At 37.3% G+C, this 18316-nt stretch overlaps 1 protein-coding gene across 3 annotated transcripts in view; it reads right to left on the reverse strand.

Moving 5' to 3' along the window:
* Window positions 1–18316, reverse strand: part of Grip (Glutamate receptor interacting protein) — a 377891-nt gene that overhangs the window by 16823 nt on the left and 342752 nt on the right. For all 3 annotated transcript variants that reach the window (XM_034968807.2, XM_069498721.1, XM_069498724.1), the window contains 6 exons: window positions 15241–15450; window positions 12590–12834; window positions 11284–11576; window positions 7841–8016; window positions 3482–3583; window positions 798–954 (listed from right to left, as the gene is read on the reverse strand). In XM_034968807.2, coding sequence (XP_034824698.1) covers window positions 798–954; window positions 3482–3583; window positions 7841–8016; window positions 11284–11576; window positions 12590–12834; window positions 15241–15450 — 1183 coding nt within the window. The remainder of the gene's footprint in view (window positions 1–797; window positions 955–3481; window positions 3584–7840; window positions 8017–11283; window positions 11577–12589; window positions 12835–15240; window positions 15451–18316) is intronic.

The raw sequence follows: 18316 nt of genomic DNA on the forward strand, positions 1-18316 counted from the left end.
TATGTAGTTCACGCGGACGAAGTCGCGAGCATAAGCTAGTTTATGATATACAATATCTGTCTAGGGTCTTGAAAAAGGACCCTGGATGGGTACGAAACTAGTCGGGTTAACGTCGACTGAATCCGTGAGTACAGCCGGTGACAGATATTGTATATAATGGAAGTCACTCACGATAGTTTAAACGTTAAAATATTTTATGATAATTGCAAGAATTTAGTGACTATAAACCTCATAACAACATGTCGTACCTACATTTTGTATGTGTATAAGTTTACATGTGTTTAAGTATATATGTAATATCCTATATGTATATATATATATTATATTTATTACTCCACTAATAATGAAGTCTTTTTTTTTTATTTTAGTTGATTTTTATATTATAGAGAACACTTTCGTTGTCGGGTCGTGACACTAGGGCTCTGCCTGAAAATCAGCGCTGCAGTAGTCAAATACTGCAGCATCACGCTGAGGCAGTAGCCTTTTCAGCTCAAACAAGACATCATTTTTCTTTTTAGTACTGTCGAGCTCGTAGTTTTAAGCTTACCTAGTTTTAATTTTTTTAATTTGTAACATTTGGTTTGTATGTTTTTTTGTATTTTCTTGTTTTGTGAGCTGAATAAACTTTTATTTATTTTATTTATTTATTTATTTATTTATAAGGAAGCTTAAAGTCACTCAACAGGTGATGGAGAGAGATATGCTTGGAGAGAGGGTTGAAATTGTGTAGGTGTAGTCCAGCCGTACGAAGTCGCGAGCATAAGCTAGTACTAACCTATCTATATAATCAGACTTACCGATAGGCAGTGGACTGTGGGGCAACATGGGAAATGATCAAGGCGGCGTTTTCGTCGTGCACTGTCAGTCCGCTGGTCTGTCCTGGAGGTACTTCCAGCTGAATGTTCAGCGATTCCGTCCGACACACTCCCATGTTCATGTAGTTCTGCTGCCCATCTAGAAGAGAACTCAGTTTGAAAAAGGTTTTCTGATCAGTTTAGCTTTCAGTGGTTACAACATAGAAGTAAGGGGGTATTTTTTTTTATTTTTTTATTTAGATACAAGTTAGCCCTTGACTGCAATCTCACCTGATGGTAAGTGACGATGCAGTCTAAGGTGGGAGCGGGCTAACCTGGAAGGAGTATGGCAGTTTTTATTAAACCCATACACCTTTGGTTTCTACACGGCATCGTACCGGAACGCTAAATCGCTTGGCGGCATGGCTTTGCCGGTAGGGTGGTAACTAGCCACGGCCGAGGCCTCCCACCAGACCAAAAAAAACCGCCCAAGTGCGAGTCAAGCTCGCGTAACGAGGGTTCCGTACTAATCTGTTTTAGAATGCACATGTGAAGCCATTTCATATGATACCCCACTTGATATAGTTATCTTACTTCGAAAATTGAAAATACATACTAATTATTATTTCATGACCACAATTTAATTTTTTTATGTGTGATGTTACCACAAATTCACGGTTTTCAGATTTTTCCCCTAATGTCTGCTATAAAACCTACCTAGCTGCCAAATTTCATGATTCTAGGTCAACGGGAAGTAGGTTACTTGTAGGTTTCTTGACAGACCGACAGACAACAAATGATCCTATAAGGGTTCCGTTTTTCCATTTGAGGTATGGAACCCTAAAAATGAGGGGCTGGTGAACAAAACGCTGAAAAATGAGCTCGGTGGTCGGAGTCGGTATCATTCAGTGTTAGAAACTGAGAGAGCGAATCACCAAGTGGCAAGTGATGATGCGACCTAAGATGGAGCGCGCTAGCCTATAAGATGCCTATTCACTCTTGACTTGAAGGTTGAAGGACCTATACTATAATTGGAAAATATCATCATATTGTAGCTGTTTAACTGACCACATAAACTTTAACTTGTAAGAGTCCAACCAAACACCCAACACACACGGTCTGATCCCAAACTAGGGGTAGTAAACTAGAGAGTTTAATGAGAACACAAATGACAGCGGGTCCTAAGCAAATGTTGTCCCGCCCTTAATCCAAAGCGTTGTTACCATAAAAATATATTTGCCCATTGAATCGGAGCGTTTTGTTGAAAGTTACAGTGTTTTCATTAAATTTTCCACTAAAATCTACATGATTTGAGGTCAATTATTAAGTTTTACATTTAGTATTTACCAGAACAGTGAACTTTTGTGCGTTTTATTAAATTAAATATCTATTACTTGCTTTAATGATGTAAAGCCTATAGCTCAACCGGTAAAGGAGTGGATTGAAAAACCGAAAGGTCGACGGTACAAACCCCGCCCGTTGCACTATTGTCGTACCTACTCCTAGCACAAGTCTGCTGTCTGACGCTTAGTTGGAGAGGAAAAGGGAATACTATAGTCATTTGACATGGCTAATATTCTTTAAAAAAAATGGTGAGGGAAAACATCGTGAGAAAACCTTTATAGCGTTGTATATGTATGACAAAACGGCTTTACTCACGTATTTTGTCATCATTACCCCGACTAGTTTCTAACCCATCCGGGGTCCTTTTTCCAACTCGTCGCGGTTGAGACACACCCGCGACGCGTGCGCGATATGAGTCCCTGTGAAAAAGGACCCCGGATGGGTTCGAAACTAATTGTGGGCTACCGTCGACGAAATACATGAGTAAAGCAGTTTTGTCACTGGAAATCACTGACGATAGTCTAAACGCTAAAATGAAACTGTATAGAGTTCTCCATAATGTTCTTGGTGTGTCTGCCAATCCTCACTTGACTAACTTGACTTGACTTGACTTGAGTGGATGGACTAGTAGCCTTAACCTTTTTAATTCCGAGAGGAGACCTGTACTCAGTAGCGGGCCAGCGATGGTTTGAGGTGATGATGATATTATACTGATGATGGCGAGATCAATGAGGAGATTGTTTGAAGATGGCAGTCGGCAGGCCATCAAAAAATTTCGCTTCATTTGTATTTCTATTACTGTTATAACGTATTTCTCTTACTGTTATAACAAAAAATTATAAAAATTTAAAAATGACCGCAGTGAAAGTTGAAAAAAAAATTAATTATAATTATTTCTTGATTCTTATACGATGGTAGGTACAAAGTACAAACATGGTACGAACCGCTTCGTGTGTCAGATAGAGACTCAAACTCCAACTTGACTGATTTTTAAGAGAAACGCTAAATTTAAAATGATTATTGGTACTGATTCTGAGTACAACTAAATTTTAGAGTATTCGCATCCTCTTCTTACAAATGTAATATGAAAATGATCGATACAGTTTGACAGGTTTAAATTTAATTTAGAACTGTCAAATCTCGTGACTTTAGCTGCCAGACGCGAGTCTATTGTTTAAATTGGAAGCGTGCACTAAAATTTACAGTCTTTAAATGTAAAATTTATGTTCCGTCCCTTTCTAGCAATATTCAAAAGAAAAAGATGCAGATACTCTAAATTTAATTTAGAGAAAGACAACAGAATCGGCGCCATTATAATACTATGATAGTATTTGAATTATTACCGTAGTCATCTTGTAGGCCTAGTTTAGGCATAGAGCTCTGTCTGTAGTTCCTTTGCCGCTGTTTCTTGGTATTCAACGTTGATGCACCGGACATTGAATTTTCTGGAATCAAATCAAAGTGTTATTTACTACGTATAGAGGGATTGGACTATTTTCTGAAAAACTTTTCAATCATTGTGGTGTACCTACACTTTTGATTCTCCATGATTTCTTACCATAGTTATAGTTTAGTTATATTTATATAACTAATATAGCATACTAATATAACTAATATAACATAGGTATAGTTATAGTTTGTACCATAGCTTAGGTTCTGAGACCATAGCCCAGCTTTGTAGTTCATACGCATAAATCTGATATTCTTTAACAAAACTGTTAAGTAAAAAAATAATTCAAGTCAACGCCAAAAAACGTATAAATTTTCAAAAAAATAATATTTAAAAAGAAAGATACAAAATAAAAATTTAAAAAATGATGGTCTTACATAGCATTATTTCTTAGTAACATTGTTTTTTTTAAAGTTCCACGTTTTTGGCGACAACTCAAAAAATATGTTTTGGCTTTTAATTGGCTTCAGAATTGCAGCTGTAGGTACTACAAAGCAGATTAATTTCTAGTACTTCACAATAGAAATGGCTGTTTATCTCTGGCCTACTTTACTGACCTATTACCAGTGATATTATGATCTATCCCTCACTATTGGACTAAGAGCCCGTGAGGGCCATACCTTCGTTATTTTATAAACGCTGAAAGTTTCTCTACGTATTGCCCCCAACACAAGAGGAACTATCAGCGACAAATATTGTAAACTGATCACTTGAAAAGAGCAACCGCCGAGTTTCTTGCTGGTTCTTCTCGGTAGGAGCGGCATTCCGAACCAGTGGTAAATTAAACTAGTTAACGATTCAAAAGCACTTATAATAAGTCTACTTGAGTAAAGATATATTCTATTCTATTCTACAGACAAACAAACTAATTTTTCCTTTTTATAATAATATCAGTATACCTACATTGCTAAAACTTCTTGAGCATTATTCTTGTATGATGAAATACAATATTGGAACATAGAATTAATATTAAAATTGATGGAAGACAATATCATTATCCCATACAAGAGAGACATGGCATTATGGAATGCGTAGCCGTATGATCGGATATTACTTTTACATAACAATATTGCAATAATAAAACGCTTCAATGTTTCTAAAAGGAAGTAAAAATAACTTTGTTTTTATTTTATTGGATTTTTCCGTTGTGTTATTTCACATCACAAGTATTGTGTTTTATCTTATTGAAGTTATTACTAAACAATCCTATTCTCTAAATACACAAGCTTATTTTCAACGCTGAAACAGCTAAGAATTTAATCAGTACAAGGACCAAATGTTGCTTTTTTTTTCACTTTTTTTTTTCAAATAAAAACGAAACAACAATTAACCTGAAATTTATCTGGTGGCAGAAGGGCTGGCTCATTTTGGCATTATTAGCCTCAATAGCTCAACCGGTAAAGGACTGAAAACCGAAAGGTCGACGGTTCAAACCACACGAGTAGGTGGTTCAAACCCCGCCCGTTGCACTATTGTCGTACCTACTCCTAGCACAAGCTTGACGCTTAGTTGGAGAGGTAAAGGGAATATTAGTCATTTAACATGGCTAATATTCTTTTTAAAAATAAAAAATAAAAACAAAAAAAAATTGCGCAGAGGATTGCGCACAAAAATGCAGCGAGAATTCTATCAACGATGTTGGGATGGAAAACCTCATAAAAATAAAACATAAATAATCGTGTAAGGTCGATGATCTTTGTCAGCCCTAGCACAGACTACGGTCTATTTGGGCTTCAAATTGCAGACACCAGTCTCAGTTTTTATTTAGTGCTTTGGTGTAAACACACCACACTTTATGATTAAATCTACAGAAACGAACTCAAAATATCATAAAGACGATTTAGATAACTATAGGACGCGTTTGTATTATGCCCCAAAACAGATTATCTTGGAGCTTAAAAACAAAGACCAGGCTCGAATAGGATTAAGGCGAAGACAAACAAGAAGTCCCAAACTACGGCTCCTAAAGAAATATCCAAGGCAGTAAACGGGTTCGGTTCCACAGACCGACAGCCCGCGAAAACTTCAAGATGTGGCTCACCCATAGACTCTTTGGAATTGTAAGGGTGTGTGTTCACTGAAGCGGGGAGAAAAACGGAGCTAAAAAGTGTTACAGATATTTTCAATGCAGCAAATATGAGACGTGCAAACACAGACCAGATGCTGCGGAATTAGAATTTAGAGTACGACATTTTACCAACGACTTTGGCCACATTTTGCCACACACGAGCAGGCGGGTTACCTAATGTTAAGTGATTACCGCCACCCATGAACATTTGCAGCACCAGAGGAACTGCCGATGCATTGCCGGCCTTTTAGGAATTTGTTGGTCCGCCCCTTGAATAACCCCATGTTGTAATCTAATGGGAACATCGCCGATGGGAGTTGGTTCCACAGTTTGCACGTGCGTGGAAAGAAGGATCTGGCACAACGAACGGTCGAAGTGCACCAGACACCCAGGTGATGAGGGTGACATTGCTTTCACCCTCACTACATTTAAAATTATTGTATTGGGATGCCCCAATATTAAACTATGTAAAGCGTGATCAGGAAGATAAAATACCTCGCCAGATTGCCAGAACGTGGAACTAATTTATACAAGACTATATTATACATAGTGACCATAGACCATAATTATACTAGTGACGCCCCCAGTGCAAGTTTTTGTACATATTTCTGGTCTGGTTTTACATGAAGATAAATTACATCACAAGGATCTTGAACAGTAGAAATAAGATGATGTGATTTTTGTATAGCGGTAGTTTATGGGGCTACAATTATTGATTATTAAAGAGAATAATTTAAAAAATCATGTTTTTATTTATTTTTAACATAATTAATTATTAACATCACGCTGAAAAGCGATTAATGACGTCACGAGGAGAAAACAACAAATATTTTAAATTTTTTTAACATAATAAAATCCATCAGAAATTACTCTATTTTCCTAAGACCCTATTGTCACAGAGTTCTTCTTCTGTGTAAACGCACCTTTAGGTACTCCGTAATCACTCCCTCTTACCTAATTTGTTGTAGGCCTTTCAAAGTGCTTCGAATTCGTTTAATTTATTTGTGTTACCGGCATAATATACAATTCAGGTATTTCATACAATTCCAGGGCATTTTATATAATACCTGCTTTCGCGAAATAGTTTTTTCATTAACTATTATAAATCCATACTGATATTATAAATGTGAAAGTCTGTCCGTCTGTCTGTTAGTCTGTCTATCTATCTGCTAGCCTTTCACGGCCCATCCCTTCAACCGATTTTGACGAAATTTGGTGCAGCAGCTTTCATCCCAGGGAACATGTAGCCGTTTTTGACATATTAGTGGCGAATTAAATCACCACTTTAAAGCCCCCTTATGTCGTATCGGGGCCCCTCTGAAATAAAACTTTTTTATTTTTTTATGCAATATTAGTTTACATATTATATTTAAGTTTGAAGTAATTGTTGCTTACAATTCAGAAGTTATAAGGCTGTGACAGACGGACGGACAAGTGCAATTTCACTAAAGTAGACTCAATGACCTCGCTTCGCCCGGTCAAAAAGAAATAAAATTTTTCTTAGTACAGTGCTTGAACGTTTTTGTTATTGTATGTAAACCTGGGTATTGTATCGAATACCGTATCACATACATCGCCAGTGGCATTAGTAACGGCGACAACTATGCGAGGAATCCGGTTTTGTCTTGCCTCTGTTTGGTTTCCTACAGAACTTCTTGATTACTTGGAACTTTGTCGACCAGCGAACTTAAGGTTTCTCAAATTAAATTAGCTTTTTTAGGGTTCCATACCTCAAAAGGAAAAACGGAACCCTTACGGAACCCTTATAGGATCACTTTGTTGTCTGTCTGTCAAAAAACCTACAGGGTACTTCCCGTTGACCTAGAATCATGAAATTTGCCAGGTAGGTAGGTCTTATAGCAGAGATTCGGGGAAAAATCTGAAAACCGTGAGTATGTATGTATGAGGTTACATCACACAAAAAAAAAAATTTTTGGTCATGAACAAAATTGCTATTTTCGACTTTCAAAGTAAGATTACTATACTAAGTGGGGTATAATATGAAAGGGCTTTACCTGTACATTCTAAAACAGATTTTTATTTATTTTAAGCATTTAAAAATTATGTAAAAAATAGTTTTTGATTTATCGTGTAAAATGTCGATAAAATACGATTCTAAGTAGTACGGAACCCTCAGTGCGCGAGTCTGACTCGCACTTGGCCGGTTTTTTTAACATTAGGTACCTCTAGTAAATCTTCCTCCATGAGCAAGGACATGCCTCGGCGCGACGTGAAGCCTCGTGAACCCAGCTTCACAGTTTTCTAAGTAGCACATAACCTCTTCGGCCGTGTAGTTGTTTCCATCTATCACATGGTCGTCGAAGGCTAGCAATTGGTCGCCAGGGTGTAGTGCACCACATCTGAAAAGAGCAGTTTTTTAATCGTCATCATAATACCCCTGCCATATACCCCTTTCCAGGTTAGCCCGCTTCGATCTTAGACTGCATCGTCACTTACCACCAGGTGAGATTGCAGTCAAGGGCTAACTTGTATCTGAATTAAAAAAAAAACCGGTTTTCTTTATTTCTAAATAATTTTAAATACATATCAAAAATTGCGGACCGGGAGGATTCGAACCTTCGTCTTCTGGCTTCGCGCCCGACGCCTTGACCGCTAGCTCACGGTTTCGCTTACTGCCAGTGACGAAATTTGTGATATGTATTTTCACTCAGTGAGTCAGTACTGAAGCGACTGTTAATGCCATCTAGTAGCGACACCTTGCAGTTATTGAAACTACTTTCATAGGCCCATATTACAATGCAGCTCTTTGAACGAAAAACGACATATAATTGCATTTTTACTATATTTTTATAATTTTTATGATAATATGTTGATGATGTTTTCACCTACAATTCTATAGAAATTTCTAAATAATTTTAAATACATATCAAAAATTGTATAGGCTAGTTTCTATAACGGAGAATCAAAGAGTTCCCTGCTGAGCTGAAGTGGCAATGGGCAGGGCACATAGTTCGTATACCGATAGACGTTGGGGTCTCAAGGTGCTGGAATGGCGACCTCGCACCGGAAGACGCTACGTTGGAAGACCCGCCCAGTAGGTGGACGGACGATATGAGACGACTCGCAGGGAGCCGCTGGATTCAGGCGGCGCAAGACCGTGGCGTGTGGAAGTCCCTACAAGAGACCTCTATTGGTTGATGATGATGATGATGATGAAAGAGCTCCCGCAGGACTTGAAAGACCTATATCCACCGGACGAAGTCACGGGCCTCTCTAGTACACTATATCGTTAACTCTAATCTGACAGTAGCCTAATAACAGCTACTATTTAGCAACTAAAATCAACAGTGTTACTAATAATTCTCCAATCAGCACAGCACCATAACCAAAATACTAGCTTATTTGCATGTCACTAGATGAAATTCGACTGCCAAATGCAGGTTAGCAATTGAATCTAGTCAAACTAAACTTTAATCTAGTTACATTTACCCACCTTCGTTAGAATAATTTAGTTATAGAACAAGTTTAGGTTGAAAATTGTGAACAATTGGACCTAAACTTTATTAAATCTCTTTTGATTACATGAACTATTTAATTAGCAAAACTGCGTTGTCGTTAGAGTCGTATTTTACTAGACTAATTTTTTTTATAGAGATAGCGAGCAAACAAGCAGGCGGGTCACCTGATGTTAAGTGATTACCGCCGCCCATGAACATTTGGAGCACCAGAGGAACCGCCGATGCGTTGCCGGCCTTTTAGGAATCTGTTGGTCCGCCCCTTGAATAACCCCATGTTGTAATCTAGTTACTGCAATTAGTAGTTTAATTAAGAACTAGCTTCAAAAAAAGAATAAATTTCTCCTAGTTTTTTTATTGGTTTGCCTTTTAACCGCAACGGAGCAACGCATAGACGTGATTTTTGGAAAAAAAGGAAAAATGGCTGACAACTAGGCCAGACATGCTAAACTATTCAAACCCCTTTCATTGAAGTGTAGGTAGTCACTACCATAAAAATTATAAATCATCTATTATAATACATAATATTATAAAATAATTATTTTGCTTTGTTATACCTAATATTATAAATAGAGTTAGAAATTTCTAACTGATGAGCGTATGATAATAATTAGTAGTGCTGCTTAGTTATTCCTTTGATGAATAATAAACGAGGTTCCATAAATCGCAGATACAACGCAGATTTCAATTAATTTAATTTATTCAAGGATGTAATTAGGAATGGAAAATTTATAATAGATCATAATTTTATTAATGTATTTCTATTTACTGGGTTTATTAACCCAATCAATAGGAACTATTGAATTACGCAGTTCATACTTATTAATTACTGGAATCCCGTGGAAACTTTTTGATTTTCCGGGATCAAAAGCTATCTCTGTACCAAATTTCATCGAAATCGGTTGAACTGTTGGGCCGTGAAAAGCTAGCAGACAGACACACTTTCGCATTTATAATATTAGTATGGAAGTATGGATTATTGAAATTACTTAGGAGTACACATAATCCATTTTTTTGACTGATTAATTCATATTTTGCAGTCTCATTGACACAGAAGCTAAATTAATGTACCTATATCTAAATATATAAAAGAAAAGGGTGACTGACTGACTGAAGGACCAACTGACTGACTGATCTATCTAAACTCAACTCAAGCACAGCTCAAACTACTGGACGGATCGGGCTGAAATGTGGCATGCAGATAGCTGTTATGACGTCGGCATCCGCTAAGAAAGGATTTTTGAAAATTCAACCCCTAAGGAGGTGAAGTAGAGGTTTGAAATTTGTGTAGTCCACGCGGATGAAGTCGCGAGCATAAGCTAGATATTATCTATACTGGTAGGTACTATAATAATGCGAAAGTGTGTCTATGTCTGTACTTTTTCAGTCTAATCGCTAAGGCGATATTGATGAAAGGCACGAACAAATCGGGCATCTTAGATACAAATATAATACTTTTTATCGTGGAAAATCAAAAGAGTTTCCACGAGATTTTTTAAAGACTTAAAATCAACGCGGATGAAGTCCCGAGCATTATCTAGTTCTTTTTTTTTTTAAAGAATATTAGCCATGTTAAATGACTAATATTCCCCTTTCCTCTCCAACTAAGCGTTAAGCTTGTGCTAGGAGTAGGTACGACAATAGTGCAACGGGCGGGGTTTGAACCGTCGACTTTTCGGTTTTCAGCACTCCTTTACCCGTTGAGCTATTGAGGCTCTATAATGTTTATCAACATAATAGTTGTAAAAATCCCGACTAATATTATAAAGGCGAAAGTTTGTATGTGTGTATGTGGGTGTGTGTATGTTTGTTACTCCTTCACGCAAAAACTACTGGACGGATTTGGCTGAAATTTGGAATGAAGATAGATTATACCCTGGATTAACACATTGGTTACTTTTTATCCCGAAAATTTAAAGAGTTCTTACGAGATTTTTAAAAACCTAATTCCACGCGAACCAAGTCTCGGGCATCAGCTAGTAAATAAATAAAACTTAATGAAAAAACTGAGAAACTTAAAGAGGCTGGCGGGAAGTGGCTGGATGAGGAAGGCTGAGGACCGGGTGTGGTGGCGCTCTTTAGGGAAGGCCTATGTCCAACAGTGGACATCCACAGGCTGATGATGATGATGATGATGATGAAAAAACTCACCTGTCACTAATGCTAGCAGGTAATATACTATCAATATAAATCGCGTTGCACGTCCCCATTCTCTGATACGTATCCGATCCAGAACTGTACACGTCGTCAGAGTACCTCTGATTGCTCAAGAACAGCCCCAGGTCCTCATTGCATGGCCTCTCTATCTCAATAAGTAAGGGTCCAGTTGCCAATTTCACTGATTCCATGATGGAAACATCGTATTCTATGGTCAGGCTTGTCACTTGAGGGCAGTTCTGCAAGATTTGATGGACTTCCGATAAGGTTTTGTTGGTTAGTGATATCTAAAACATAAAAAATTTACTTTAATTTATACAAGGTGTTAGATAATGTCCGTAATATAAACATACCAGGAGTGAAGTTAAATATAAATCACGCCGCGAATAGGCTTATCGAGAGCTTGCAATATTAACTTAAACAGGGCACAATTGCTATTGCAACAACTCAATCAAAATGGCGACCTAAACACAAAAATCATTTAATAGTCGATCGAGTCTCGCGTCGGAACGAGACTAGCTTTAAAACCATCAACCACCCGTATTTATACAATCAACTCAAGATGTTCCGTTTCTAAGGTGGCAATTATACAAGTGCGATAACAGTAACATCTCGGTAAACTTAGGCTAGGACTTAGGCAATGTGTAGAATGTAGATTGTAGATGTATCAAAATAGCGGTCGAAGCGCGAGTCCGTACTCGGGTATTTTTTTCGACATTTTGCACGATAAATCAAATGCTACTATGCATAAAAATAAATAAAAATCTGTTTTAGAATGTGTAGGTAAATCCTTTTTATATGATACCCCACTTAGTATAGTTATTTAACTTTGAACATTGAAAATACAAATTAGATGATTAATTTAATTAATTTAATTAATTAATTTAATTTATTTTAGTTTTAATTTAATATTGTTTTCTTTTTTTTTAGATTTAAGTTTATTAATAGTTTATTTGTTTCCATCTTCAAGTAATTATTAAATTTTTACGACTTATTTTAGACTCGAAAAAAAAAAAAAAAAAATACAAATTATTTGTTCATAAACACATTTTAATTTTTTTTGTGATGTACCCACAAATTCACGGTTTTCGGATTTAGTCCTTTACTTGTGCTATAAGACCTACCTACCTACCAAATTTCATTATTTTAGGTCAACGGGAAGTACCCTATAGGTTTTCTTAGGTGACGGACACGATAAAAAGATGGACAGAAGGACAGACAGACAACGAAGTGATCCTATAATGGTTCATTTTTTGCTTTTGAGGTACGGAACCTTAAAAAGATTCAGGAAAATACTTACATGGTCAACTTTCAGTAGCCTATCACCAGGTTTTATCCTAGAGGTGTTGTACGCAGCGCCACCAGGTCTCACGTGCGTTACCACCAGAGGTAGGGCATCCAAAGACCTACTGTTCAGCACCAGGTCTGCGCTGGGCGCCGAGTTGTCTGGAAGACCTCCTCGTATGGTCACTCCTAGTGACCCATTCACTTTCTCAACGGGAACTTCTGCTAGCTTTGTTGTAATGTATAGCGAGTTTTGGGATGCTGGAACCAAAAAATAAGAATTAGACATCATAATTTATGAGTATACCAGGAGTTTCTTAAATTGATTTTTTTTCTCGTGTTATAGTGAAGTCAATGAAGCCGTAAAACAGTCAATCTTAGGAAGTTCTCAGAAACAGCTCCAATTTTGATGATTTTTAGGGTTCCGTACCTCAAAAGGAAAAACGGAACCCTTAAAGGATCACTTTGTTGTTCGTCTGTCTGTCTGTCAAGAAACCTGCAGGGCACTTCCCGTTGACCTTGAATCATGAAATTTGGCAAGTAGGTAGGTCTTATAGCAGACATTAGGGGAAAAAATCTGAAAACCGTGAATTTGTCAAATAATGCATCATCTAAGTAGTTGAATAAAATAATAATAAGGTCCTAGTTAGAAGAAAAGTTGAGTTGCGGGACTTAAGTTTCAGTACGTACCCAATCTATTTCTAAGTTTGTCAATTCATCTACAAGAAAAGTCAACAGAGTTCCTATTTGATACCATCTACAGTCTACACAATACCAGAAAACCGCAGAAAAATAAAGGGAAGGAAACAAACAAAACACGTAGAGTAAATCTAACATCCTGTCAAAAAGTTACAAACCCAAAAGCCCGCACAAACAAAATGGAGGTAGGTTACACACAAGTTAACGCGTTTTATTTTGAGACTTTTTCCCGGAGTTTCAACCGTGTAACAGGATTTTTGTCTGTCGCCTTTTATCAGGTCGTAAGCATGTCCCTGATAGAGAGGGAGCCAGCGCGTGCCAGACCTTTGCTATTTTATAAAAGCTGAAAGTTTATCTGCGTATTGTCCCCAACACAGACAGGAATGATCAGTGACTATGAAGTTTGGATCATGGTGTTTTTGTAAATAACAGGTAACAAAGGTGTAAAAAATCATATGTCAAAGTATAGTCTAATTTTTAGAAATCACGTCATGCATTGCCAGACACTTAGTATAGTGGGAACCCCATGCCAGACACCCTTAAACTACGTTTCTTAGTGACGTTCTAAGTTTAAGAAGAAATTACACTCTATACTTTGCCGTAAGATTTTTACACCTTTATGTTATCTCCCAAAGCTAACATGATCCAAATTTTTATTTTATTTTAAATACGACATATTTTGTAAGGGGCTTTTACAGATGATCTATATGCCAGCCCCATCGTTACAAATTAAATTAAAATAACTTCATAGTCGCGGATCGTTCCTCCCAATGTTGGAGGACAATGCGCAGATATAAACTTTAAGCTTTTATAAAATAACGAAGGTCTGCCCATCACAGGTTCTTTCTCTATCAGGTCGTAAGTATGTCTCTGAATGAAATTGCCTTTTCGTCGGTAACATGACATGTTTCATGTAACTATTGTGTGACTTTTGGAATATTCTTTCGTATGGATAATTAGGTAATAAGCAAAATATGTTTAATTTGATTTCATTTACTGACCACACCAGAGGCGCTATTGCTGCTTAGGTAGAATCTATGGTTTTTATCATTTTTAGGGTTCCGTACCTCAAAAGGAAAAACGGAACCCTTATATGATCACTTTGTTGTCTGTCTGTCTCTCAAGAAACCTACAGGGTACATCCCGTTGACCTAGAATCATGAGATCATGAGAGGTCTTATAAGCAGATTTAAGGGGAAAAATCTGAAAATCGTGAATTTGTGGTTACATCACACAAAAAAAATTCAATTGTATTTATGAACTAATCATTAGTATTTTTAATTTTCGAAGTAAGATGACTATATCAAGTGGGGTATCATATAAAAAGGTGTTTACCTGTACATTCTAAAACAGATTTTTATTTATTTTTATGCATCATAGTTTTTTAAATTATCGTGCAAAATGTCAAAAAAATAAGACTGTAGTACGAAACCCTCGTTGCGCGAGCCTGACTCGCACTTGGCCGGTTTTTTTACTATTATTAAGTATCCTATAAACGGTGATAGCCTAGTAGTTAAGATGTTGGTCACCTATTGGAATGGCTCTAATATTTAACAAAAACAGTGAATTTCAGATTTCTTACTTAGCAACATCACATGTAAGGGGAGTGCGTGACACTTAACAAGATGGCGGCGTTAGTTCCGATTTTCGCCACGCGCCAAAAGAGCCTTGGCGCAGTGTAGGCGCTCGGTACCGAGCGTGCTGATCAGAAATAAGGTCTTACCAGAACGGTAGCAGAACAGGCGAACTTAGGCGTAGCAGAACAACGCGAACGCCATTTGGGTTCCCCGACCTCACTCCATGAAGCCCTCGGCATCCTGGGCGGTCTACTCGGCTTCTGGAGCGAGCTTGGATGGCTGGAGTGAAGACTTTAGCGGGGAGGGGCAATGCACGCACAACAGACGGAAACGTTTAAGTGCGGAAACCAGCCCAGAGCGAAGAAGAAGAAGAAGAAGAAGAATGTCTTACCATAATTAGGCATATAATACTCCACTTCCAAAGACGCCCTCTCTTCCACATTGTCAAGCAACCGCAGGACTTCCTCATTAGTCAACCTCGCTGTGGATATGCCGTTGACGCTGCAGATCCTGTCTCCTGGCGCCAGCCTGTCTGACTCGTGGGCGACGGAGTCTTTCGTGAAGCCCACTATTGAAGGTACTACTCCTGGCTCGGAACGACCTGTGGACAACGGGAATTTTGGTTTAGTATGATTTAAATTGCAATATTTGGATGGTGTACTTTTTTTGTAAGTTTTAATATTTTGTGGTAGGATTATGTTTGAAAATTTCATTTTATTTTTTAGGGTTCCGTAGTTTTTATTCGGTTTCAATATTGCGTCGAAAGACGCAAGACAAGTTGTAATGTATAGAAAGTGTAGTGTGGCGTGGCATTTGTGTGTTTTTAGGGTTTCGTAGCCAAATGGCAAAAAACGGAACCCTTATAGATTCGTCATGTCTGTCCGTCCGTATGTCACAGCCACTTTTTTCCGAAACTATAAATGCTATACTGTTGAAACTTGGTAAGTAGATGTATTCTGTGAACCGCATTAAGAATTTCATACAAAAATAGAAAAAAAAACAATTGGGGTTCCCCATACTTAGAACTGAAACTCAAAATTTTTTTTTCATCAAACCCATACGTGTGGGATGTATCTATGGATAGGTCTTTAAAAATGATATTGAGGTTTCTAATATCATTTTTTCTAAACTGAATAGTTTGCGCGAGAGACACTTCCAATGTGGTAAAATGTTTCCCCCCCCCCCCTCCCTGTAACTTCTCAAATAAGAGAATGATAAAACTAAAAAAAATATATGATGTACATTACCATGCAAACTTCCACTGAAAATTAGTTTGAACGAGATCTAGTAAGTAGTTTTTGATTTATCGTGCAAAATGTCGATAAAATACGATTGTGCGCGAGTCTGATTCGCACTTGGTCGGTTTTTATTTTTTGTAATAATTATATTTGCTTGTTATTTTCTCCGTGCTTCAGGTATTTAAACGTTGCTCCAGATTATTGTCATTAATATCTGATAAAATTATACCTAGTCTAATCGTATGTGAAAAGACTTGGCGGAGCGCTCCCAAGTATTTTCACATAAGTATTATTCTACGAATACATTGTGTGATTTATGAAGAGAAAGTCGCGACCCTCAGCAATTAGTAATAGGACGTAGATCACGTAGAAATACGTATATATACAGAGATGGATGAAGATACCAAATTCAGAATAACGTGACTGTAATAGCAAATAAAAAAACTAGATCAGGCGTTCACAATGTAATAAAATTTCTTTCATAAAAGAATTACGATTGGCCGTAAATAGGAAGTAAGACATAAACTTGTACTTCTTGTGCGCATCGCCTCAATTTAAACTGTATTTTACGCTGTTTTAACGTTCAGGTGATCTGGAGTGAAGGGACAAAAGACAATAAAAGAGTTATCGAGTTTTTTAACCTATAGGTATTAATAATAATAAGAGCTTGTTAGAGTTAGGATACCCCGTTAGCTTGAATGAACTTAAAAACATCTAGTGCTTGAAAACCTAGACTATGTTGGGTGTCTCTCTGAGGGACAAAATCCGTAACGAGATAATCCGTCGGAAAACCAAAGTGACTGACATAGCTCAACGAAATATCCAGCTGAAGTGGCAGTGGGCAGGCCACGTCTGCCGCAGAACCGATGGCCGCTGGGGCAGACGTGTTCTGGAGTGGAGACCGCGTATCGGCAAGCGCGGTGTGGGACGACCTCCAGGCTCCAACCTGCTGACTGACGACCTTAAGAAGGTAGCGGAAAGTGGGTGGATGAGGAAGGCATATATTCAATTTATAAATATAAAAAAATATTAGAGTCAAAAATTGCAAATTCAATTTCGATAGTATAAGGGAAAATTGTTCTGCCGCGGGAAAACAACCACTAAAATTTCGCTTATGTATCAACTTACTGATTTTGTGCAAAAAAGAGTCTCTAAACTTTTTCACTTTATTGGCAGCACGGTTCGAGTGGATGTACCTACCTACTATTCACATTACGTCTAGGGAGTTACTATTATTTCTCACACTTTCGAGTTGTCGATATTTTTTTAACTATTTCAAAACAAAAACATTTTTATTTTTTAAGTTTAACTCAAAATTTCGATAGTACTACTGAGGGCAAATCGTTCTGCCGCGTGAAGACAACCACTAAAACTTCTCCTTGTATATAATGGAAATCACTCACGATAGTTTAAACGCTAAAACATCCTGTATAGTCACAGTCACATTTATAAATAAATAAATAAATAAATAAAACGTTTATTTTTCAATCATCTAGATTACACACATACATTGATTTGATCTTGAACAAATTTGCGTGCTTGTTGACATATACAATATTAAAAATGGTACAAGATCAAGAACTGGCTATCCTAGCTAGATTTTTAGATCTGTGTTAAGGATAGCCAGAGATAATTTCATCTCGCGAAAGGGTTGATGGGCTCTCTACTCGGAAGACATCCCGTTTTGCATAACCATCACATATTCATGTTTTTATGGAAGCAAACAACTTTATTTATTCAGGCGAAATCGCTACTTCTTTCCTTAGAATAATCCCAAAATTCATAACATAGCTAATAAATGTTATGCCCGCGACTACGTTTGCGTGTATTTAGGTTCTTTTAAAGATCCCGTTGAAATTCTTTGATTTTGCGGGACGCGAACTATACTTATGCGGTTCTTTTAAAACCTTAATATAATTAACTACAACGCAGTTTCAACTTAAAACTGGCGGAAACCGTGCTTAATATTTAGGTTCAAAACAGACAAAATTTATGTTGCAATAAAAATGTCACATTAATTACTGACTGTGTTTCGAGAAAACGTAATAATTATTCCGTGGAAATTTTCAGAGCAAAGAAAATTGTAAAGAATTTTTTGTTAAACATTAAATTTCGTAAACGTCTAGACAGATTTTATTTCAACGAACGAGGATAAGGATGACCAATCAACATTGAGCTATGCTGTGCTGTGCTATACTCTTACTAGTTTATGCTCACGACTTCGTCCGC

This window comes from Maniola hyperantus, chromosome 5, assembly GCF_902806685.2.
Source record: "Maniola hyperantus chromosome 5, iAphHyp1.2, whole genome shotgun sequence".
Lineage (NCBI taxonomy): Eukaryota > Metazoa > Arthropoda > Insecta > Lepidoptera > Nymphalidae > Maniola > Maniola hyperantus.